The sequence below is a fragment of the Microchirus variegatus genome (assembly GCF_963457635.1).
Source record: "Microchirus variegatus genome assembly, chromosome: 5".
In the NCBI taxonomy this organism is placed as follows: domain Eukaryota; kingdom Metazoa; phylum Chordata; class Actinopteri; order Pleuronectiformes; family Soleidae; genus Microchirus; species Microchirus variegatus.
In genome coordinates, this window is record NC_139806.1 from 15,833,956 (window position 1) to 15,860,736 (window position 26,781).

The window sequence follows — 26,781 nt, forward strand, 5'->3', positions numbered from 1 at the left end:
AAGTGCTGGTTTTTATAAAAGGGAGAAGGACTTTGAGCAACAAATTAATGAGATCAAAAGGTGATGGAATTGAGAAGGGGTAGTGTGGTGTGGGGTAGGGTGGGGTGGGGTGGGGGGCTTGTTGTTTGTGCAAATTTCAGCTGATGACATTGTGAGGGAGTCATTGAAACCGAAGCCCGAGTCTCAAGTCGCAAGTTGTCATCGAAGTGGAATGTCGCCATCACAGTTGGAGTCATTTCTCATGCTTTACAAGGCTTTTTTTAAGTTTTTTTTTTGTTAAATCTTACTTTCACATTCATCTTCTGATTATTCAAGAAAGTCTCAAAAACAGGAGCCATGCCATGCTCTTGCTGATGGATCTTTGTTTAGCGTTTGTATTTCTCCTCAGTTTCACATCTTGTGTCATCGCATCTGGCTTTTTTTTTAAGATCTTTCAAAATTGACCCCAACCTTATACAAAAGTGTCAAAGGCAGTCACAGGCAGACTTCTTACACCGGGGACTAACGGAGAGAGACGCACATAGACACACATCCACACAGAGCAACAGAGCATTCATTACTAAAGCAAAACTAAGTACCATCGATGTCATTTGTCAGTTAACAAAAGTCTCTCCCATTCGTTGACCACGTATATAACAGATGGGTCTCTTACAAGTTAACAGAGCCCCAAAAACTACTTTACTGGATTTGCAGTATTATCAGCTGTCAAGTTCATATGGATTTTTGTTAACAAAATGAATTATAGAAGATTGGCCCAGTGTAAAAGTGAAGTAATGGCGTGCTTTAAAAAGCACATCCATTTCTCTGTCATATACAACACTGACAAGTACAGATAGGATTAATACAGTTTGGGAGTTATTACAGTAGTATGGTGAAAATAGTCATTTTTTTGAAAAATGAGACGTATTAATCTCCCATTGTTGTCAGTTGTATAGCACTATAGCATACAATAAGAGTCCAATACATTTTAATACATTTCTGTGGCACCCAAACGAGATTCAAAAAGGCTATATTGTCCATCTCCACTTTTGCTCTGTTATTAAAAGACAAGTGCACACAAACACATGATCACATTGACACACATGCAAGCATAGTCCCGCGATTCTGCACACCGTATTACCTAAAATAAGAGCTTTGACTTCAAATTAAAACGTGGTACGCATTTTCCTTTCCCAGCAAGCATCTCGTTCCGGGGAAAGCCTCGCACTATATCTCCACAACATTCCCCACTAAGGTTGACACATAATGAAGCACTGTGTCATTGTCATATTGCCTTTTTTGCCATCGCGTCGTAGCATGAGCAAACCTCTAAAGGTCATAATAACTGTCGAGTGGCGAGAAGCAAAGAAGGAGTCGGAGCGTGGGATAAAAAGAGGCAGTGATGTGGAGGGAAAAAAAAGTGGCAGAAAAATATAAGGCAGATCCGACAGACGATGAAAGAAATAAGAGTTATAGCATTAAATGATGTGTCTGTTATAAAGTTTTGATATCTCATTGGCTATTTTCTCTCTAAAAAAAACTAAAAAACATCAACAAAAAAAAGCAATCAAAATATGTACACGGCTGTGGTTGCTATAGCAATAGTAGTATGGTTCAAAGATGTGCATGGTGTGGCTTTTATTGTGATATCTATCACTGCTACAAATAGACAAAAAAACGTATTAGGATGATTAGCGAAGGAACACCAGGGCCTTTGCAGGGAGCGCACAAAAACGATGCTTATGATATTTTCGCTCCGCTGTGCATATTGTAGGAATACTGTAAAAAATAATAAGCGCAGCAGTGTTTCTGCTCCTGTATACATCTCTGTTCTGCTACAAAGTCATGAACTGTCGAGCCTTTTGCTGTGAGAAGGGGGGCAAGGGGCCCTGATAGCCCCGTTCCTCATACAGTGCTCTATAGTGGGAAGCCGCTGTCATCTGAGATGTTCCCCGGGCCTAGCATGTGCTTTGCTTACACCTCACTCTTCTCGACTTGATCCTACACTGCCAGCAGGGTTTTGAGAGAGAGGGAGATCTACCTCAGCGAGGGGGGTGAGTGGGAGGTGTGGGGTGGCACGGGGGAAAATGTAGGGACGAGTGGATGGATGGAGTGGTGAACGGTAGGTCATGTTACTCTTACATCAGACGATCGTGTCAGTGTGAATGTGATCACAGCTATTATTACAGCTTAGATGGCGAAAAGTGCTGACACGGAGTGCCCTCTTCCTCGCCGCGAAATATTCGGAGGCTTTATGTCTTGATTATACTGCCGTGAAAGGCAATCAATATTTTATTTCACTGAAGTTTGTGGTACGTGTTCTTTTTTTTTTGCCATAAATACTGGGGGAGTGATTAAATCACTGACGGATTCCATTGTGAGTCACTGATAAATAAATAATTTCGCCGAACACAAGTGCTGTTTTCAGGAGGGGAATAACAAACGTATGTATCCGAGTGCCATTGCTAAGCCCCCGTTCTCTCTCTCTCCCCCTCCCCCTCCCTGTGGTGTCAACACCAACATACTGTTAGGAATATAGTTTTACACATGTCTTCGGTACAGATATAATCTCAGAGAACCCAAACACCAGAAACGAAACATTACAAGATGCAAAAAAGACCAGCTCTAATGGTGTCATAATATAGCAAGAAGTAAAAGATAAGAGCAGAATCAACACATTTATGAATACTCGCAATTCCATTTTTTGTTCTAATCCAGAACCAAAAGAAGGTCCATCCAAGTGATTTTGTTTTTGTCGTTTCCTTAAATTTACTTAGTTTTGGCAAAAGTGACTATCCCCCAGCTTCTCCTCCCTCCCCCGATCGGCCTCCACAACCCTGTGTCACAAACTCAGTCCCAGTTGGTCAATTCCCCCCCCCCAGCGATTATCGTCGGAGCAGCAAAATGAGCAGCGGTAGCAGGTAGATGGCGATGCAGGGCAGGTTCTGGTTGGCCAACGCTTTCACCTCCCTGTTCTCTGGAAGTTTGGCGTAGACTACAGGTCGCGCAGTGACGGGGATGACAGGTTTGGGGCTCCGGGAACACATCTCTTCCGTGCACGTACCACTTCCTGAACCACTGACATCATCACCTATAGACAGGAGTCAGGACATGAGCTCAGTGGTGTGACATAGAAAAACTGTTGAGTGTGTTGTATTGAACAATTTTACTTTGCTAGTACTACAGACAAAGTTGAGTGTCCAGGTGCAAGCTGCAGAAAAAAGGATGAGGACTTAATAGCCAACACTACCCTGTGTTACCTATACTGTTATGAAATATGATCAAAAGGCACTCTTATTTAGGCCAAGCACTCTTTCTATAACTTTGTGTTAGTTAAAAATGCACTGCCTATGCAATTTTCCTGGAGTTTATAAAAAGTAAAACAGAGAAACAGTAGAGTGTGATACGCACTTGTGTCCTGAAAGTCCACATCCTGGCCGTTGTAAGCATTCTTCAGGCGGTGCGTCATAATCTTCAACTGCATTATCTGCTGACGTATTGTCATGTCGGGCTTGGTGATGTCAATTTCCACTTCAGGGTTGTTGATCTGACTCGCCAAGCCGTCGCCCATCACCTCAGGAAGATACCTGACAACATATACAAACAAAATACTGTGTGACTTTTGCTGATGTTTGGCCGCAATAGCAAAAACGTGGTAATGATGTGATAATGACTCATTGAATTAGTTAAAGACATCCACATTAAAAGGGTCAGAGTGTACAGTAGTGCACATACAAAAAGCAACTGTGTGTGAAATTCTTCAACAAAAATGTGAAATGACCAAATATATGCAGAGTAATCGCAACATAAATTCACAAAACCACAAAGTGCATCGGGTTGAGCAAGACTCCAGTTAAATGTTTTAAGAGGAACATTGTGATATGTCTTATTTCTTTCTACTATTACTATCTATAAAGCAAGTTGTGTCTGTCTGTCTGTAATGGGCATATCTCGCTGACCATTAGTCAGATCGACCTGAAATTTTCGGATATGGGTTGAACATGGCCCGATGGTGTGCATCCTTGATTCACGTTTCACTTTTTTTGGAGTAATTTTAAAGGTGCCATATGTAAGAATGTGGCCAAAAACAGTTACTACATTCAAATTCAAAATACAGAGGTCTTTTAGGTTTGGTTTTCTGACCTAACTGGCAACCCGTGGTTGCTTGGCAGCTGAGACTCTACTGACTGCAATGATTGGTAGACGGCGGTAGGTGGCGCCACATGCCAAAACATGATTTCAAAACATAAACACGATTTGCAGTCTGTAAAATATTTGTTTTAATGCAAATATTTTGTCTGTACTGTTGTTGTTGGTGAGTTCAGTTTGTTATATGAACATTATTCCTGAGTCTCTGTGACATATGAGGAGGATTTTATGGCCAGTTGCTTTAGATTTATTACATAATGCACCTTTAATTTTTGCTGATTTATCACGATACACCAGGCGGCGCGTCAGGATTGGATTGTCAACAACGACTAGGCAGCAGTTTTGTGACTGTCAGCCACGTTGGAATCTCTTTACAAGGCGTATTTCATTTGCTGTTGTGCCTAATGAGGTTGCACAGTGTTTGTATTATGTTAGCCTTTACGTCTCTTATCATGCATTACCATAACTGAAAAATCTTCTTCAGCTCCCACTATAGGAATACATACTTCCTACGGGCACTGCACTAGTTTTAAATAAATCACCTTGGTAACAATCAACAATTGCGGCAACTAAAAAAGACAGAATGTCATTTTTTTCCCCCCATGTTGATAATACATTAATTTAATGGTTTGTAGGTCCTACCTGGCACGGCTTATGCCGTTCCAGCACTTGTCCTCAGCCCCTGTTCCAGTAGCCACTCTGTCACTGCAGAGCAGACTTGGAAAAGAAACCCAGTACGACTGCATCTCCCTCAGCCTCATGGTTACGTCAGACACCTGAAGGTTGAAAAGAGCAGATTCATTAGCATTTGTGCTTTGCTCAAAACAACAGCATGTGTTGGTGCGCTTGAACTGGAGAGTTACGGAAAAAAAACAAAAAAAAAACTGCTGCTTCCATAATAACCAACTGCAGTGCTCAGTCCTCTCTGACTCATTCAACCACCCAACCAATCATTCCCATCTAATCCCCCACTGGTTGCCTGTGTCTCAAGGTGAAATGAATGGCAAAAAGGGGGTTTAATTGTGTCCAATCTCATAAAGAATCACTACGAACAGGCTACATTAGGCCATCAGAGAGAAAATGACAAGAACGTCAGTCGGCTAAATACTCACCAGTTTTTCTATTTTGCTGGAGAAGGTCTCCTGCTTGTCCTCCACTGGAACCTTCTCTCTCTTCATGCTTTCACCACCTCCCGCGCTGTGGGTTCCTTCCTCTCTGAGGGTGCCACATGCCTGGTACAACTGAAGTGGGAGACAGTGAAGAAAAGACATATATATATAGATATATAGATAGAAGAGAAGATACATGAAAAGAGTAGGGTTAAAAGAGAAAAAAGTGAAATATGGAAATTTACCCAGCTACTAATCTAAGCTCAACTCAGCTTTCCAAACATTGCACAGCCCACAGCAATCCTAAGTGCTCTATCAAAGCTCTATTTTCATCTGCAACTGTAAAAGCTTCTTGTCAAAATGTTTACCGTCTTACCATATTTATTTATTTACCAGTACACACAAATGTGACGGCGGTTATTTGCAAAAGCTCCGACTCGATCGCAGCAACGTTGAAGCTAAATAACTTATAGCTAAAGTAGTTCTCATGTTTAATATCTGGTGCTGAGAGAATAGAGTAAGACTTAAGTCAATCTGTCATTCAATCTGGCCGTCTTAGAGGAGCTGCAAACCTTTGAACCTTCACATTTAACTCGAAAAATAATCCCAATGTAAGCTTCTGTCAGACAGAACACTGTCGCATTTGCATGTACACAACAGAGTACTCTCTATTGTTATGGCATGCACACTGCATTGTTTTCACAGAATAATCTAGCATAATTCGACTTTATTTAGTATCAGTTGGCTTCTCTGTGTGATCAACACCTACCCTGGAAATGAATATCAGAGGCCGAAGCTGCTGTGTGATTACCATACTGAACCAGGTCAGAGGCAGTCTGCCAGACTACGGTTCACCGTCGAGCCAGCCAGGCTCTTTAGCAGCAAACCGGCACAGAAGGAGCTTTGTCTTTCCTTTCACCATCTACACGGTTTTCCACCTTCGCCAAACAACTCGGTCAGATTTTTTCGCTGCTGCCAGCGCCTTTTAAGGAACATATAAAAACTGTGGCTCGAACACCATTAACAGTGAAGCTAATGCTTGGCCCGCAGACTCAAGGATGACTCACATGACTTCGACTAAAATTGGGTATGTGGAGCTTTGATCCAGTGGCAGGATAGGTGTTAATTGTACGAATAAAGTAGGGGCAAATAGGTGCCAGCAATCAAAAACCTCGGGTCAGGATTGAACCAAAATCAATGAGACTTTATGAGTTTGCACTGTGGCGTTTTCTGACACCGTATATAGAAATGAGTCCTTTTTAAAAGCTTTAAAGCCGCAATGATGTCACCTTACTTGTTTGCGAGGGTTAGGCCATGTGAACTCATTTGAAAAGTGGTTTGAATGCAACAGCTATTTATTTAGACTTCAGACTGCAGCGCATAACCTTTTGAATACAAACAAATACGTAGAAACCATTGCAAAAGAGTTCAGACAGAGCCGATTAAGCCAATCAGGCTTTGAATTACTGAGTCATACTGCGGGTATTACTCCGTATAGTGGCGTCGTGTTCTCATGTTGCCCTGTGACATTCGGATACTGTGCACAGGAAGTGATTGGTTTTATGTCGAGAGAGAGACCGAGAAGCAGCAAGCGAAGTACGACATCTGCAAACAGGTTGAGAAACTTCAAACAAAAAGTCTCAAAACCCCCGCGTTCCTTCAAATCACTGAATATAAACATCATTTGCTCCTTTGTTGCTCTGTTTTCCCTTCGCTCATTATTCCTCACCGAGGATCTGGACCTAGCTAAGTTTTAATGCCAGGTACTCATCATCAGTAATAATGCTTGGGTTTTGACCAAAACTAGATTTTTATCAGGTGGACACCTTTTTGTTACGTTCCCCTTTACTCTGCAGAGGACCCTTTCTGAAGCTCTGGTAAAGTGGCCACAGGGTTCTTGTTCAACCCTCTGATCAAAGCGCTTCTAACTACCGGTGGAATGCTGGTAGGTGCAAAATTCTTGCTCCTAACACAAATTATTTTGCGTTGATTTATGCTTGACCAGAGCTATATTTGAGCAAACTCTTAGAACTTTTCTTTGCTGCATAAATCAGGCGTCATTTTAGATTTCAATGGGCAACACGGGGACAAAACAGGATGTAGTGTGAATTCGATGGTGTTGACATACAGCATGTTTGCAAAATGGTTGTATTTTGTGTAGCGAAACAGTTTGTTTGGTACAGTATAATCCGCTGTGTTGACCATTGTGTGTTCTAACCTTGTTGTTGATGCTCATCATGTTGTCCCCCATTGTCTGCATGGCTTCTGATATGCGCAAGGGAAGCGAGAGGAGCACTCCGTCCACGCCAGACGGACCATAAAAGCGATCGGCCACCTGAATCAAAGTTTCTACAAAGAGAGGGAGGTACAGTTACAGACATGGAGTCGACATAGTCACAATGTGAATGCGAATGCTGCCCACCTGCCAAATGCCTCCACTCGGTGTTGAGGTCAGCCTGGTTGGCCAGACAGCCCTTCATGACGTTACTGCAGTAGTTAGCACAAGGTCTGGCGGAGGCCATGCCGCGGCAGTGAGGGCAGTAAGTCATCTTCATCATGGCCCGCGTGCACTCCGGGCTGAGCTGCACCTGGGGTAGGGGCGAGGACGAAAATAAACATACAACACCTGGATGAAAAATGGCTGTTTTGTCAAGCATATAATGATCGAACGGCGTGAAAGCTTGAATGGAAAGCAGCAGCAACAAGGCTTCTACATGAAGAAATCACTTGAATTTAACATTTGCATTGTTTATGGAAGAGCTGGGATTGGCTCCATGTAGAACCTGAGGTAGATGCTTCCAAAAAAATAACCTCAACCTCATAATCCAGACATGCCAGAATTTAAGACATTTTAAGATATTTTCAAACCTTACAATACAGATTTTAGACTTTTCAGGACCCACATGAACTCAGTGTACACTGCAATTCAATCCATGTTCCACAAGAGCATTCGGATTGAATACAATCTAAAAATGCACAATTCCTAAGCTAGACATTGACAGTCGCAGAACATGGTGACCTGTTTTAGTTTGCAGCAGACTTTCTTTCAGCACAGTTTCCTTGGAAACCACTTTGGGAGAATTATTATTTTTCTTTTGTTTAACACGCAATAAAAAAGGCCCTGACAGTCATACGTCTATCCTCAATTCTGAACTCCATCCTGCCTGACTCTCTCCATCCCACAAGGTTGTTCCCCCAGGAAAAGGCCTTCATGCATGAAAAAATAAAACTGGGTTAATACCAGTAAGCTCTGTTCACAAGGGAGTGCAGCTATGCATGCAAAACCTCAGGAAGTGTGTGCATGTGTGTGTTAGGGAGAGAGAGAGAGAGAGAGAGAAGGAAAGAGAGAAAGAGAAAGAGATGGAACGAGCCCAGCTACGCATACAAAGCTCCTCTAAGCTGACATCTGGGCCGGCCTGATGCTTTTCCTAGACACTGTTCTTCCAACACTACAGTCACAGAGAAAACCAGTTTTAACAAATAAACAAACTGCAACAATAAAGGAATCGTGCAAGAAAACATCAAACTCCAGACTTGTCAATCATTTGAATCCAGTCTGCTGCTCTGTGTAAAAACTCTCAGGATCACTAAGAAAAAAGAACCATGGCCATCGTTCCCTGATAAATATAACGGCGTTAATGAAGGCGGTGCATAATCTAGAGTAATAATCTCTCACTCTCTTCTTATTATGTTAATTGAGTCAAGTTCTGATGTCAAGATGATTGATTCTTAAGTTTCAGCCGCACAATCTTTATTATCTGTTTTTTCTTTGGCTGTACTGAACGACTATTTATGGTTATATATTACTAACCCCAATCCCCCATAAGGATAATTACAATGTAATCTAATCATATCTAATCCACACACAAGGCAAAAAAATAATTATTTATTTTTGCTGCCATTTCAAAAACTAAACTAAATCTTGAACCACAATTAAAATATGCACTGCGAAAAATGCACATGTGATGTAATCTGTACGTGCATGCGTGATTTGGCAATTATTGTCAGTTAGACATGGTGTTTCTCATAAACCGACAGAGAACAGCATTAACCACATTCCCGGGATTAATCTCAAGTCATATGAGACGTGAGTCAGATCCCGCTCTTCGCCCTCCGTTGTTCCCCTCCTCCCATGCTTCTCCTACCACTTATTAGCCAGGATGAGTCAGTCAAATGCTTTTTTGGTGAGAAAGAAGAGCGAAGGGAGGGAGTTTGCAGTGGGGAGTGGCTGAAAACGAGACAGACAGCCAAGAGGTTCAATGGCAAGGGAATTAAAAAATATATATATATATATAATGCATGTCATGGAGATGACTTTAAATCATCCATACAGCACTAACACTGGGCATCCCAGGCCACAACAGACATGACACAGCATGTAAAATCCTCTCCTGGTCATTCAGTGAAGGCTGAACTCCGTCAGTAACCCTGCAGCTGTGGGGGCACCAACTCTGTGAAGGCAGGGGTGTCAATTTAGAACCAGTTTTAAGGCTTTTCATTTCTGATATGAAGGATTAAATTCGCATGGGATTAACCCATTTCATTTTTTATATTGATTTCATAATAAACTTGAAACAATTAAAAGCAGGAATTGCAGTTTATCAGAGGGCAAAGGAGAATCATTCATAATTCCGGGCAGGACTATCGAGATTTATATAAATATAGGTTTGTCTGAAAAATGTGCACATGCAGGTCTTTAGTTGACCTTGGTTGTCCTTGTAGTCTATTCTATAGTTACTCCACATACCTGCCAGTGTCCTCTAGATTATTAGCAACAATCTTCTCTCTCTCTATCTGTGTGTGTGTGTGCGTGCGCTTGTCTTTCCTCTGTAATTAGGAAGGATATATGAGCGACCTCTCCCCCTTGTGTTACCGCGTGAGCCAATCGAGACTCCTTGCCTCCAGAGTGAGCCATGTGGCGCGTGGCCTATTTCCTACACTCCCCAACCCGAGGGAATAAAACAGTCCAGAAAAAAAAAAAAAAAGTTGAGGACACAGCAACTGGTGCAGCCTGGAGAGAAGCAATGGAGGAATTAATTCTGTACCAGACAGAAGGACTGCATCTTATTTTCTGTCTCACATAGCTATTGTGGGTTCGCGTCATGTATATTTGTAATTTGGAAGCTAACAAAGTCGTCCGCAGAGGAGAGTTGGAGCGCACACACACACACACACACACACACACACACACACACACACACACACACACACACACACACACACACACACACACACACACACACGGGAAGAAGTGTGTTTTATTCTACCCCGTTTATCCACCGTCACACACTGGGCCATTAAAGTAGTGATATTTATAAATAGGAGCAATTGTCATATTAGGGTGCAATCAATCTAAGATAGGATTACAAGAAAACAGTGGGGAGAGGTGAGAAGTTTGTGTTGTATGAATAGCTTATTCATAGACATAGAGCACAGCTCTGGGAAATATCAAGACACATGATGGAGTAGAGTTAAGTGGTCGTGGGACCTTTAAGATAGGGGCAAGAGAGGAATTCTGGAGTTCGTCACAGTCTTTTTTATTATCTCGACTGTCTCGTTATTCCCAGCACAGTATTGATTGTCAGCGGGTGAAGACAGCAACACACTCCGACACAGAAAATTACGAGTATGAAACCGAGTATGAAATTGAACAGCTGGCTGAAGTCTGTGCTTCCTTTGGTGAAAATGTACTAAATCAGCCTTGACATAAATGATACAGTGAAGAGAAATTAGACTCTCCTCAGGCTGCAAACCAACCAGGAATTTTGTCGGTTGAATCGGTTTTTGCTTTTGAACAATTTTTTTTTCTTTTCATACAGACTTATCAAGGAATGCTTTGTTGACCTGCTGTTGTTTGGGTAAGATGTTTCACTGTGACAGCTACAGACTAAAAAAAAAAAAAACCCAAACATTTTGACACTTGATATAAAAAGAAACAGACTATTCTGAATTAAGATGCTGTCAGCTGTAAATCTGCCACCTCTTAGCAGAAGGTGGGAGATAACTTTATCTTGGAGCTTAACCATGCAGAGCCCCTGGTCCTGCAGACAGCTCTCTTCTCACTTAGACTCAGCATGAATGTGGGTGCCCAGCTGCCTGTCTGCTGCAGACATCTTCACCAATCGGAAAAAAGAGCGACTTGGATTTAGTGGATGGGTTTTTACCCTGGAAAGCCTTGTGAAAGTAAATAGTGGCTGCGGCAGCTTCTTCTCGGGCTTGAAAAGTCTCCAGCAATGCAATGACAAAAACAAAAGTGCTCAACTCGACTGAAGAACTTCGGTCGACAGAATGGTCTATGACTAATGATTCGAATCGTCAGCTCTCAGGAGTTTGCCCTGCATTCCGTCTTTTGTACAGTTTTGCATGTTCTGCATGGCTATTTGCAGACTTTCCCTCTGCACAAACACAATGGCATGGCATTGGTAGATGTGTAAACATGAGGAGCAACACTAAGGAAGGGCATTGAACACACTCGACAGGAACAGAGACATTTGTTCTCTCTCCCAGGGCCGCGAGAAAACAATGACGTCAGTATTTTCTCCCAGCACTCGTTAGGGAGTTCTTGCAGCTTGTTCTTGACACATTGTCTGGGAACAACTTTTTTTCTTGTGTGTTGTCAGACAACTATAGCGTGATTGGCCAGCAATTTGAAGTGGGCGTGGTTAATGCAGAAATGTCGTCATTCCCTGTGAGGACCTCCGAGGAGTTCTGCACTTGAGTTACTCGTGAAGTTATGAAACGTCCTGGCCAGAACTAACTTTGTTCTTGTTCTTGCCACCTTGGGAAAAACAACAAACGTCTGTTCTTGCGGACAATGTACAGGTCTTTATTTAGACTTTCAACATGCAGGCACTTAAAGGATAGAGATATAATATACCCTATTTCTACAAGTTAACCTGGTTCCCTGGTGTCCTAATGAGCATGTCTGTGACACGCTTTGGTCAAAATACCTTAAGGGTGAAGCACCACAGCAGTTCAAACAGCCCTGTTCAGAACGCTCGGTTTTGAGTGCCTGTCTCTTTAAATGCAAATGAGACACAGGTTCTGGCAGCTAACAGCAGTTAGCATTTGGAAAAGTGATCATTTGGCGACTCTAGCCGGCACATTGGAGTCATATATAACATGTATCCACTGGACAGATAAATCCTCTGAGGCTGGAAGTTTGTGTAGAACTCTGTGCTGCACTGTGCAGCCAAGAATAGAACACTTCGGGTACTTCCGCTCTTCCGGATGCTATTGCCCTCGTCTGCACTCTCGCGTTTTTTAGGGACAAAGTGGAGCTCTGCGAGACAACAATTCCAGGAATGTCTCATTGTGACGTAGCGATGAGTGCGGAAGTCAACATCGCATGTTTTACTTCCTGTACTTAGACTGAGGTGGACCACAAAAAAACTTGCGTACTTGCATAGGGCCTCCAGAGTCCCAGATATAAGTATACAAATTATTAAAAGGTTGATTTTGCATAATATGCAAACAGTACAGTGCCACCCACAGGGCTACAAAGAACACACATTGTATATTAAAGTAAAAGGGATATGGATTATACAAATTATCTCTCTGACAATAACAACAATCTGTCTTTTTCTTGTGCTTTTTATTGTTTCATGCATATTCACAGCATGGCCTTTTGATGTTTAATCAAGTAGAAATGTTGTAATAGTCATCACAGGAGCATGGAGTTGCTCATGGGGCCACTGTTTTCAACCAGTGTTTGATATGGGGATATTTTTCACGGTTGCATCAATACTGACCACCAACTGTACCTCTGAGGAGATGAAATGATTTCTCAGGCTCGCTCTGATCCTAACCTTACTTGTGTTTTGTACACAGAGGGAACCATTTCTCTCGGGGCGAACCCTCCCTGCAGCTCTCAGTGTGCAGCTGATATCAACTGTTATTGCAGAGGCTGATTGTCTGAGCCAAGGGCTATGCTTCATGAAAGCGCTCGTTTCCACAAACATTGACCCGTCATTGCTTTATACTCTGCACACAGAACTCCGAAAAACAGATATGTGTGTTTAACGGGCCACACCAGGGGCAGCGTGGCAAGCACCTACCACTGAGGTTATCAAGGTATGGACCTCTTGACGAACAAATGGAAAGCCAGGTGAATCTGCTGAAACACGATGGTAAGAAAAACATAACTTGTGGTTCATTGCCTGTCATCATTTGACAAATAGCTTAAGGTGTGGTCATGTTTAACATCTGCCTTCCATCATCAAGTACTTTCTTCACTTTCTTACGTGAATTGTATAGCTAGCCACTGTGTATTAATCCCATCGCTCAACAAAAGACAAACCTTGTGCAGAGAGCGGATATTTTCATTGAAAATATTCTAAGCGGAGGCTGGTAACATTTACATATAAATATCAATTGACCCACTGTTTGCTTTTTTAACTGACACCATTGAATACTAAATGACTGCATAAATCAAAGCTTGTTTTGAGAAAAGGAGAGATGGAGGTCGATGGAGAAGAGACTGAAAGGAAACGACGGAGATGAAAGAGCAAGAGTGGGTTTTCGCTCAAAAGCCAAATCTTAGTCAGATGAAATGTTTGAAATTGAGGCAATATATGCAATTCTTTGTCTATTTTTCATATATATATATTTTTTTTTTTACCTGGGATACCTTGCGCACCACGTCCCCACTGACCACCAGTCCCTGAACAAAGTAGCGCGCTGCTACAAATGTGCGCATGACCAGTGTCTTCGTCACATGGGGAATGTCTCCAAAGGGTCGTAGCGTGTCCATCTGCTTAGAGACGCACTCTAGGTAGTCCTCACCTGCAACCAACATTCACATTCATCAAAACCTTGATTATCTGAAAATATGAAATTGTCTTTTTTTTTCATGGCAAAATAAAGTAGTATAGAAATGTGCGGGTATACCTATGGCATATTGTTTGTTTGACTGGTAAAAGAGCTTCTCCAGCAGCTTGGCCCAGAATTCGTTGAGCACCTCTTCCAGGTTGACATTGGAGCCTCTATAGTAGAGCTTCAAATCCATGTACAAGTCAGAGAAGACCTCGGACGTCTGGGAATACATTGCACCCCAAATTGCCGGGAACATGTCCTGTAGTCTGACTGCAGAGCGGTTCTGCAGCTCCAAAAAGTAACCTAAACACGGAGAAAGAAAGTCAAGTGTTGGGTTAGTTCAGCGTTACATTAACATTTCCTATCCTCACATTATCATTCTAACACACTCGACATATGATGCTCAATACTGTACATCTAAATGAGAAAAAAAAGAAAAAGTCATTCACACAGGATGTGCTAATCTGTTAGAGCAATAAAGCCGTCTGAGAATCCCAGATGACTATTCAGTAAGAATAAGAAAGACGGAATGGATGAATGAAACAGATTCTTTGATACGATATCTTTACATCATTTCTTGCTTCTCTGTGCTACATAATGAAAATGAAAGTGAAACAGGAACTGCACTGCTCCAAGAGAGAATTACAGTAATATAAGGTTCAGACAGAGAGGAAGCAGACTTTGAGCACACTGTCCAACCGGGGAAAGAAGAAGAAGAAGAAGAACAACAACAAATAAAAAGGCAACAGAAAAAGCAGAAAACATCCCCACATAGTTAAGACTAGAGAAAGCACACGGAGTACAAATATCCACCAAGGCCACTTCAGATCCAGATCTTTTTTTTGACCCAACTACACAGTAACATGACAACCTAACACAGTCACAACAGCAGAATATGGATCTGTATGTGGATAACCACCAAAATAACAATCATTTATTCCATGTCTGCAGAAAATATGATAAAAATCTGTCCTACTTTTTCCAAATATACTGCTCACAAACAGACAAATGAACTCCTTATTGCAGTCTAATTATTACATTATTAAAAACAAAATGTGTGGAAGATGTGTGAGATTTGTTGAGTAGTTATCGCCTTCTACTGTCGTACATGGGTCATGGAAGATTTACCATCGATGTGCATACATTGTTGTGTTTTGATGAATCACAGCTTTCCTATGGTCACAGATTGTTTGTGTGTGTGTGTAAACAATGTTTATAAATGAGACTCCTGCTCTGCCAAGAGGATGACAGCAGAGGGGTCCAGCCCAACAACCTCATGTCCAAACCGTCAATCCATTAAAATCACTATCTGCGTGAACACAGAGGTCTCCTAACCTACGTGTCTATCTGCCTGTGCATCAGTCGAGGTGGACTTTGGGAACATGTAGTCTGCAGATGTGTTTACTTTGCAAGTGTCTTTCCTCCGCCCTCGATCGGGATGTTGTGGCCTCCACAGGCAACACCTTGCCCGGAGGAAGTTTTATTCTCTTTACCAAGCTTTCTCAAAACATCCCACACTTCCCCCCCCCCCCCCCTCATTTACACAAATCACTGAAACTCTGTATCCAGCAGCGTCTCTGATGAGAAGAGGGAAAACTTAACAAAAAGACTGGAGCTACACAGTAGTATACCATGTGCGCAGGGGCCTGCAGGCAATCATAGCACTTGGAGTTACATAACATGTTAATATGCTAAGCTCTTCCTGACCCATCTGCGTGACATTATCTAAGCACTGGCCTTGTTGAATGCTGCTTTCCCACTCATTAATAAACAACAACTGGGCTGTTTCAAGGCTGTTATTTGCTGCCGTCCTCTGGCATTTTCACAGACTCCAAGCCAAAAGGTCTATTCTCATCGGAGCCATTGATCTGAAGAAGATGTATTGACCAGGGAACATTAACCGAAACATAGTCCTGTGAGGACTCCCTTTAAGTCCACAAGCAGACAACCACTGGCAGACCTACAATACATCATTGCATATTCTTGGTTTTGCTAAGTATAATAATTATTCTGTGTCTTATGAATACTTTCAAAGTCTTGCACTGCAGCCAACAAAAATTACCCAAGTCATCTTGGAAATATCAAAAGACTTTTCTTCCAGTTATATAATTTTTAAGCTCTAAACCCTGGGAAAACAGATCAGATTCCCCCATCGACAACCTCAGAATTGTTTGGCGACGTGACACAAGTAACGTCAGCAGCCATTATTTCTAAACTGGAGTTAAAGTGTGCATGTGCAAATATACAATTATGAACGTATACAATGATCTTTGGACATTATTATAATGCAACATATGTAATAAACACAAATGGAACGTCCCATTTTTCACATAACACTCTCATTAACCTCCGCCAAGGAGGTATATGTCTGATAGTTAGCAACATAACTTGAAAAGTGAGAGACGGATTTGGATGAAATTTTCAGGAAATGTCCGCAATGGGACAACGAACAAGTGATACAATTTTGGGCGTGATCCGTAGACGTCATCACTGGTTACAACATTCGCTGTCTGACCCGGGCGCACTGGTAGGGTGCATTTTGTAGGCCCTGAGCTGCCTTGGCGGAGGTCTGTGCTCTCCGAGTGCTTTTCTAGTTTAAAGACATGTTGCATTACTGTACAATTTGAGGTCAAGAATGATGGAGGACTAAGTTCAAATTGAGTAATATTCTAAAGAAATTAGTATAACGGATAACAAGGTAGTTTTCTTAAGGCAAAAGGCCGATGTCAACATTGTGAATGAGGCGGAGAAACCTTTTCAGAAAACCTCCGCAGTCACGGAACACACGAGTGGTGACGCAAATCACTTCTTAGATTATAATGCTTGCATGCAGCAGCAGCAGCAGCACTGCTTAGTGGTTTTGTTTAGTAGCGAGAGTACATGACACATCATTCCCATCACTCAAATTATCTGCAAGCATACTTCTGGGCCAGGGGAGTCTGCATCTACACTGTTAGACATTTCAGCAATTTCTACAGTACTTTACTTCCAATACTACAGTAAAATACTTTTAAAAAGTTTTCCAGTAAGTTATTGTTAATTTGGTCATTTTGTGTGATATGAGTGGTATGCTACCAGGTTTTTAAAAATTGTGGTAAGTAACCAGTTTGTTTTAAGAAATACGGTAGGCTACTAGTTTCCGCCTCCTCCCAACGGCCAGTACAGCCAACCCTGCGCTTCCTCTACCAGATCTGCCTGCCTCTCTACGGTGAAGAGCTACAGTAGGAGTACGTCCCTCAACATTTTGCACGATCAACATCAACAAGTCCCACTATGTAAAGGTAAGCAAAACCTTGACCTTGATCATTTGTTTGATAGGCTATCCAGTCTTCGTTGAAATTAAGACTGGATAGCACTGATTTAATTTGGTAGGGTTTCATAAGTTAGCCACTGCTAGCACTAGCATGCAGGAGGACGTTATCTTAATCTTCTAGCTTTCTGTACACGATTGTCCACATTAAACGTCTTAATTTTTTTTCCAATGACATAGTGGTTTGTCATCTATGTAGCTAATGGTTACCTTGTAGCGTATCCCAAAGGGGATGTGAAAAGTTCATCTTCATCATGCTGATCATGTATCTGATTTTTTTTTTCATCTGCTTATCTCTTTTCTAGATTATTCGTGAGAATTAACCCAGAGGAAGGTACAAAATGCACGTCCAAAATAAGTGTGAGCAGAAAAACAGGACAGGTGGTGAAGAGAAAGTCGGTACCGGTATAATAGCAGAGTGGCTTTGTTTGTGTCAAGACTGGCACAATTTGAATGGCAGCACTCCGACTAGGTAAGACACTTGCAAGTATCCTAGTATTTTATCCTGACTCGGATCTATCTATCTATCTAAAAAAATCATCATCTAACTATTTGTATTCTTTTTTCCTTAGGCACACCTGCGACAGTCCAGAGGCGGATGCACCATGGATTGAGAGAATCACACACACACACACACACACACACACACTGTACAGGATGTTTGTAGAATCATTTATGATTTCAGTCCAAAAACGTTATATATTCCAACTATCCCAACAGCATGTAATCTTATGTTTGTGTGGCACATTGTACGGGTCTTAGTGTGCGTAAGACACTCCATTAATTTGTGTAGGATCTACAAATATTACATTGTGTACCATTTAATGACACTAATTTTTTTGTATGTTTGTTTTGAAAAATAAATTTTAAAATATTTTGCAAAGTTTGGCTGTGTACATTTGATTATCAGTAATATACTTCTGTATAGGTTAAATTAAACAATTTTATAACAATGATAATAATTAATAATATTAAAAGTGATCAGTACAGTACTTTTTACCTGGGTGTTTACAGTACTGTACAACTAATATATAGTATGATACTGTTATCTGAGATACAGTAATCATACCGCAAATCTGAATTACAGTAAAATACTGGCATCAGTGCTGCCAGTATTTTACTGTAAAAACCCAATGAAATGTCTAACAGTGTATGTCACTCACAGGAGAACACACACATTTGAGCAAGGCAACATTCGTAGGAGTCAGCAGAAAGGCACATGTGTACACGCAGAGAAAACGACTTCAAAGCAGCAGCACAAAAGGCAGACAGACATAGCGGGAGCCGCTGCGACAGGTGCAGATTTGCTTTAAATCCCCATTAGATTGCATTCCTGCTGTGAACTTTCACAGTGTAAAAAATGTCCGTAGTCTGGATAAGTGAAACGGGCTTCAGAAGAAATATCTGAGGTAAACAGATTAAAGTTGCTTCATTCATATTACAGATAACAGTCATGATGTGGTTGGGATTTTTTTTTTTTTTTCTTTCCACCGGTGTCCAGCTGGGGAATCACCACAACTGACAGAACGATCTTTAATACACGGCTGTCCAGTTCCCCTCTGCCCTTCAGCTGAAGTGAGTAATGATCATCATTAGTATGACACAAGGCCCCTGTGTGTGTGTGTGTGTGTGTGTAGATGACCTTTCTTATTGTATATATGTTTGTGACAGGGAGACATGATCTCAGCTCCTTCCTTCATTCCTCCTCCTTTCTCAATCCCATATCATCCTTCTAAGCTCAACCTCCACCTTTCCTCCTCGAGCATCTGCCCTCCAGGGAAGGAGGGATTGCTTATAGTATTTTCCCAGCACACTGGATGGGACAAACAACTGTTTGGAAAGTTGAGCAGAGCTTAATCATTTTCGATGTAGTAGCCACAAGGATGGTGCATTGATTATATATTTGCAGTTATAACCAAACCTGAACATAAGCGGTGTCAGGTGGTTGTGAGGACGAACTGCAACGTCTCATACTGTCGCTGCCGTACCTAGTCCTGAAAAGGTGTCAAATCAATCAAAAGAAAATGGTAATATTGACAGCAGATTTAACCCTTTAAGTGTCAAAATGTGTATCTGGACTTTTAGACTTATTGTAACCACAAAAGGGCCAGAAAATGTCTGGTGACTGAGTGTTTTTGCCCATTTTTCCAGAATAACTTTTAATACCTGGCGGTTATTTACAATTTAAAAAAGTAACAGTAAAGTTTTATTTAGAAAAATCACTGTAGTTGTACACGGCCAGCAGATTTCTAATGTTAAATTAGAAATTTGAACAGTATTACACATAATTATAATAACATTTGTTTGAGTCTTTGTCTCAATGTCCAAAAAAAAGGCCCAAAAAATGGACACTAATAAAAAACAACAACAACAAAAAGAAAAGAAACATAAGGGACAGGAAATGACATCAGTCACAGAGGCTACTGGGAGCTAACAGCAGTTAGCATTTGGAAAAGTGATCATTTGCAGGCTCTAGCAGGCACATTGCCGTCATATATAACATGTATCCACTGGACAGATAAATCCTCTGAGGCCGGAAGTTTGTGTAGCACTCTGTGCTGCACTGTGGAGCCAAGAATAGAACTTTTCGCAGACTTCTGGTTTTCAGATACCGTTGACAAAGCGGAGCTCTGTGAGACAACAATTCCAGGAATTTAGCGCATTGTGACGTCCCAATGAGCGAGGAAGTCAACATTGTGTGTTTTATCTCCTGTACTTAGACTGAGGAGGACCACAAAAACATGAGTGAGTCATCATTTTCCACACTTTGCCGACTGATAGGACCTCCAGTGTCCCAAATATTTAAATTTAAATGATTAAAAAGATGATTTTGCGTGATATGGGACCTTTAAAGGGTTAAGAGGAAAGCATAAAACCTTATAGAAGTGCAAAAAATGCTGTCAATGAAAATTGGTTGATAAATTCCGCAACCATAAGTGAAGAGTTGATAGACCAGAACAGCAAACAGTCATTTCTATGTCCATAATCACACCAGGTAGATTATACATATTAGGCCTTGGATATAATAGTTTAAGTGGGCTGGTTAGGGATTCTTATCATGTCCAATAAAAGTAACTGTGATTAAAAACCATCAGAATTATCATTTTGGTATAAAGTTGTGGGGGCGCTGATTTTTAGACATCTGATTGACAGTTTAATATGTCTCACACATGCCCACACACACACACACATACATACACACACACACTTTGGAGCAAGCTCTGAGTCAAGCCTGTGTGTCTTAATGACTTTCTTCCTGCAGTGAGAGGGGAGTTAATGATTTCATTTGTAATCAGTCTGAGCTTCACATCCAGGCCACCTTGACACGGCAGAGTCTGATTTAAACTCTGTTCCTTCACTCTCGTGTCCCACTGGATCCACGTCACAAAACACTCACACACACACACACACACACACGCGTAATGATATTGACATAAAACCCCATAAACCACAAAATTGTTTCCTCCTCTTCTACACTCCCTTATTCTGTTATCATCCAACAAAGTGCTTCTCACCCATCAAATAGACTCTGTCCACATATTATGTTTGTCAATGCCTCTCTACCTTTTCACCCCCCCCCCCATCCTCTGTCTCAAGCTGTATTATTGACAAGACATTCTGTGTAACACAGTGGTTCTATTGATGTTCCTCTTCTGCCACTCACTTTTTCAGACTGCTCCTGAGCTAGTGTCTCTCACAGATGTATAAACTGATTAAGACTGCTGTGCTGCTTGTTTCACAGCCATCCATTCTCAGACATACCCTTTCTTGGGCCTGGCAGCATTGCCTACTCCTATGATATGTCAATTCGCACCTTAGTCCTGTAAATCATATCTCGTCATCCTCTCACATGTGTAGGAAATGTTTAAAAGCACCCAGGGGAGCATAGATTTAAATCAGGGGTCTCAAAGTGGCGGCCCGGGGGACACATCAATTGCATGTGGCCCACCAATTAATATCAACTTAAATGTGACATTTTGTGGCCCAAACAATTAATCGAGAGAATAATCGACAGATTAATCGTTTACGAAAATAATCATTAGTTGCGGCTCTAAATGAGTTATTTCTGTATGTTTTTTATTACTATGTTATGTTACCATGTTATGTGTTTACTATGTCATAAATGCATTTATATTGTCAACCTTTTTTCGTTCAAAACAATCACTTTTAATGTGAAATTATGTGAAATATAATCATAATTATTATTATTTCCATGCCTTTTTCTCAAAAAGTTGCCCCTTTTTTCTTTTGACTTCACCGGCCCCTTACTGACCAAACTAGACACTCAGTAGCCCCCAGGTCATTTGAGTTTAAGAGCTCTGATTTAAATATACCCTATATCAATATTGTTTGTTGTGTTAAAATCTTAGTGCCACTGTCAGTTTTCCTTTCCCTGTGGTTCTCACTCAACTTCACCCTGGCGAACGTCAAGCTGCCAGTGAGGAGCTGGTGAGTGAAACAAAAGAATAATAGCTCAATTATTTGAAGATGGACATTGAGGAATCTCCAGTTGGAGATGGAGACTCACCCACAGAAGTGAGCAGAAGATGCACTTCATGTCTGTAATTCACATTCAAATTCAAGTTCCGTAATAACAACTGTGGAACAATCAGATAAAAAAATGTGTCAAGTGTCTGATTCACTGCTCCGAGTTCATTCCCACCCTCTCACACTGAGCAGTAGAAGGGTTAAGTCACAGTTTCAGTTACAAACAGACCGAGGGTTTAGTGCTTGTTAAAATATTATATTGTTTTTCTATGAAGACACGAGCTGGACTTTTGCAGAGGTGAAGCCTCACAGTTACAACCCCTGTTGCGACGAGAGAGCCCTGTAGCACCTGAACATTTATTATACAGGACATACTTTTTTGTTTAAAAGAGGCACAATTTGTTGATACTGTGCAACTGTCGGTAATAAAAGTGCTTGTATGATTTCTGGCGCATAGGGCTTTAACTTAAAAGTGTCTTCTTAGTTAAAAAAATAAAAATAAATCTATATCGCGATATATATCCTGCATCTCAACTCAGCTAAAAATATCAAAATATATTGGTCCATATCACTCGATGTGCAAAGCCATTGCTATTTTTCTTTTAATAAGCTTTTTAACCTAATTAAAATAATGGAGGTGATTTTACTCTTTATTGAAGTACATTTTCTCACTTACTCTATCAAACTGAATAACATCTATAATGTGTTGGTTGGAACGGCGTCTTTTTGACAACAAACATGTTTTGTTTGCAAAGATAGTAAAAACCTTCCAGGTATGAAACTCAGCATTGATCTCACATACAAAAATGATTTTGTTGGGTTGTTTCATTGTAGGCCACAGAGAGAACTACAGATTTCTTTTTTTTTTCTTCTCAGTAGCTTGTAGATTGTACCACATCAATCTCTGCAATTGTTATTTGAACAGAATTGAGACTGGAATAATTTATATTGTCTGGTTCTAGCAAACAGTCGTGCTGTAAAACCACCTGGGAGCATAAATTCTATCCGACTACACTTTCTCTTCGCAACTCATGCAGTTCCCCTTGTTTGTCCATTTTTCTTGGGTCTACATTATGAATCTACTTATACTGTCATGATGCTTGTTAGCAATGATACAGAACAGCTACAGCCACACATTTCCATCACTTCTCTGGCTGTCAGGCTTTCAGCCAAAAGGGACCACCCTAAAGAGCGTGTTATTCTACAATCTAATGCTGCTGTGGGATTATTTTGGATTTTTAAGTTGCTTTTCTGTATTTATGTCATGGGCCAGGTCAAGTTGTCTTGTGGGTGGTGTACGGAGGAGGTTGGAGGTTCCCCACCCCTGCACATACATAGCAACCTAGCGGAGAAATATGACATATCACTGCTATATATATATATAAAAAGAAACAATTGCGAAAGGGCAAAGAGAGAAAAAACAGATCTGACAGCCCTAACTCTAGCGTCCATTTGACAAGTGCTATATCATAATTTTAGTTTGACGGGTGTTTGGCAGAGAGAAGAGCAACAGAGAGAGTTAATTATGAGGCAAATGCCAAGAGAAACTATTGAGAAAATCTTGTGGCAGATGTGCACTATAAAGTAAAACTGAGCCCTCAGAGACCATGTCTACAACAGATTTACGCACTTATTTATTATTTGTTAGAACAGAACTTTTGAGTTGAATCTACATCAGCATATTATAAATGGCTAATGGTTGTTATGGCTTTTGGAGAATATTCTTAAGGTGTTTGTAAAAGGCTGACATGTGCAACATTCATGCGCTGGAAACTAAGGGACAGCACTGAATGAAACTTTGATTTTTTATGTATATATATATATACATATACATATACATATGTGTATATATAAACACATATACATACATATGTGTATATATATATATATACACACACACATACATACACACATATACATACATATGTATGTATATACACATATACATACATATGTATATATATGCATATATATATATATATATATACACATATACATACATATATATACATACATACACATATATACACATACATACATATACATACACATACATACATAAACATACATATATATATACACATACATACATATACATACATATATATATGCATACATACATATACATACACATATATATATATACACACACATATATACATACACACACATATATACATACACATACACGTGTATATATACACACATATACATACATATGTATATACACATATACATACATATGTATATATATGCATATATATATATATATATATATATATACATATGTATATATATGCATATATATATATATATATATATATATATATATATACACACATATATACATATACATACATATATATATATACATACATACATATACATACACATACATACATATACATATACATACATACATACACGTACACATACACATACATATATATATATATATATATATATATAAACAGTATATACAGAGATATACTAATTTACTTTGTATAATGATTCAGTGTGATGTCAAGGCAACTGATAAATATTGCTAATTAAAGTAATCTGGTGTATGGGTGATATATCAAGTGTAAGTCTATGCTTGCTTGACAAGATATAGCAAGCTGATCGCAACAACAAATATAAATAGCTTAACCCTCTGTTGCGAAACAAAATTTATGAGCAAGTTGATTTCACTCCCATTCTTAAGGCAACAAGTGAATTTATGTTTTCCAAGTTAAACGACATTGGTAGACGACGCAGAGCCGACGCATCGACTAAAATGGATACCCATCACATCACGATGCCGCGGCGAAGATGCTACGTGACGGCGTGCAGTGGAAATGGATCTGTGAGAATCCGATCAGAAACGCATTTGAAACCATTTCCGTATGTGGTTTGAATCAGCTTTGGAAAAAAAAATCGCATCTCGTGTGGTTTTAGCTGTCCGGACTGCCAAATAAATTCAGCTAGATACAATCTGGGTATGCTTAAAAATCGGATTTGGGCCGCAGTCTAAACAAGGGCAAACAGACAACGAGACGTAATGTAAAAACTAGCCTTACTCTGTCACCGCACCCTCCAGCCCTGTTTGCCTTTTCAGCAAGCACCAGATGGTTTTATGATCTCTAATTTTTTTTTTTTGGACTAGTGGCATTCTCTTGCACAAGTACCCAGGAACCTCTGCTCTCCCTTTTGTTATTTTCCCACCTGTATAAGTAAAAATGAAAAAATAGATCACAGGCACCAACAAACAATGTTGTCTTGGGTGCACTGAATGCACAAATGATGATCTAAGAACCATTAGATTGTTTATGTGTCAGCCTGACTTTCCATCAATAACAACACTTATCACAAACACACATGCTCTGCCCAGCGAGCGCCCGCAAGTCCCTTAGCCAGCATTTAAATGCTATTAAAAGGTCCTGTATATTAAACAAGCTGACACATCACGTAATGCTTGTAATTTATTAGCGGCACTCTCTGTGGATGTCTTTATTCCACTTTCTCTCCGTCTCTCCTCTGACATTCCCTGGCTGGCATTATGCACCGTTGCACTCATGCCTGTTTTCTTTTTCTGTCCATCTGGTTCTCCTTTTCAGCTGTTTCCTCCCAAACACCATACCATTCCTAACCCTCACTATCATTTTCTTCTCATTTTTTTTTTCTTTCCTCCGAAACTTTCTTTCCACTGCTCGCCCCATTGATGCTGCATTCTTCCCTCGGTCTCTCTCCGTCTTGCTGTCTCTCTTTCATTTAATCCGAGGCACCACTGCTTCTAGTGAGTAATGCGTTTGCTGTAATTAGGCCAGTGTACTCCAGGTCTTTGGCAGTGTATGTCTGCATGCAGATAAAATGAACCAATCAAATATCACAATGGGATCTGATGTCCTTGTGTCTCATGACATCATCTGAGGTGATCTTGGAAGCAGGGGATTAGTGGGTGGGTGATGTGAGGTGGATGGGAATCAAATCTAATGGTAGAAATATTGGAAAACATCTGCTTTATTGAAAGAGTCTACTTGGTAAAAAGTCAAATCAGGAACTAACAATATATTGAATATCCACAAGGGGACGACTTTTACGATTCTGTCGGTGTCAGAACCTTAAATGAGCTGCTCGCCATACTCTTCACGGAAAGTAAATACAGCAGTCTTGCCGCTTGCTTTCATGTGACAGCGCTGCAGACTCAGATCCAAGTTTTAGTGCCTGTTTCCTGGATGTGATGTGGTACGTTTGAATGTTCTTGATGTCATTCTCATGGATTGCTCCTGCCCTCAGACTATCTCCTTTGGAGGAGATGGCATTACTCATTACCAGCCCAGCTGGAAGATGTTTATAGCTACATTTAAATGAATAAATAAGTGCGCAATGCCTGGTCATCTACAAATGAGTGTACCCATAAGCTATGCAGCCAGCCAGCGCTCTTCAAATCAAATTCAGCTCTATGATCACTGATCTGCTCGTGTTGGCCAATGAGCTTCCGGCTGCTAATAAACGATGTGTGCCGGTGCACGTGCGGTTGATGACTCAGTACCTGTGTTTAGATAAAAATAAGCTGTTCCTTTGACTTTTTCATTTTTATTTACATATAAGTCCATCTGGTTAAAAATAGCTTATTAATCAACACCACATTCCATCTTGACATCTTGAAACGTTCAAACAGATGGGTTCTTTTTAGTCAGCTGTCATAGAATAGCAAATCCAGACATATAAAAGCAGCAGCCAGACAAACACGTTAAATGGATTTAATCACTCACTACCTTAGCTGTTTGATTAGCTTACTGATATATATATATATATAAAAATAATTGAAACTAAAAAAACGTATCTTGTCACAAATATAAACAGACGTAAATTCAATATTATTAATGACATATAAAAATCTATGACCTTTGCCAACTAAATTAGTTTTTACTAAAAGACACTTTCTTTAAA

The 26,781-nt window shown here is 40.4% G+C and overlaps 1 protein-coding gene across 1 annotated transcript in view; it reads right to left on the minus strand.

The window, feature by feature from the left end:
- Window positions 1-2,864: 2,864 nt before the first annotated feature.
- The window catches only part of gpc1b (glypican 1b), a gene marked incomplete at its 3' end in the record, with an annotated part of 66,413 nt that continues 42,496 nt past the window's right edge, over window positions 2,865-26,781 (minus strand). Inside the window, exons 3-10 of the mRNA XM_083890289.1 lie at window positions 14,127-14,354; window positions 13,858-14,021; window positions 7,660-7,825; window positions 7,456-7,586; window positions 5,241-5,369; window positions 4,771-4,904; window positions 3,391-3,566; window positions 2,865-3,070 (exon numbers count right to left, since the gene is read on the minus strand). Coding sequence (XP_083746415.1) covers window positions 2,865-3,070; window positions 3,391-3,566; window positions 4,771-4,904; window positions 5,241-5,369; window positions 7,456-7,586; window positions 7,660-7,825; window positions 13,858-14,021; window positions 14,127-14,354 — 1,334 coding nt within the window. The remainder of the gene's footprint in view (window positions 3,071-3,390; window positions 3,567-4,770; window positions 4,905-5,240; window positions 5,370-7,455; window positions 7,587-7,659; window positions 7,826-13,857; window positions 14,022-14,126; window positions 14,355-26,781) is intronic.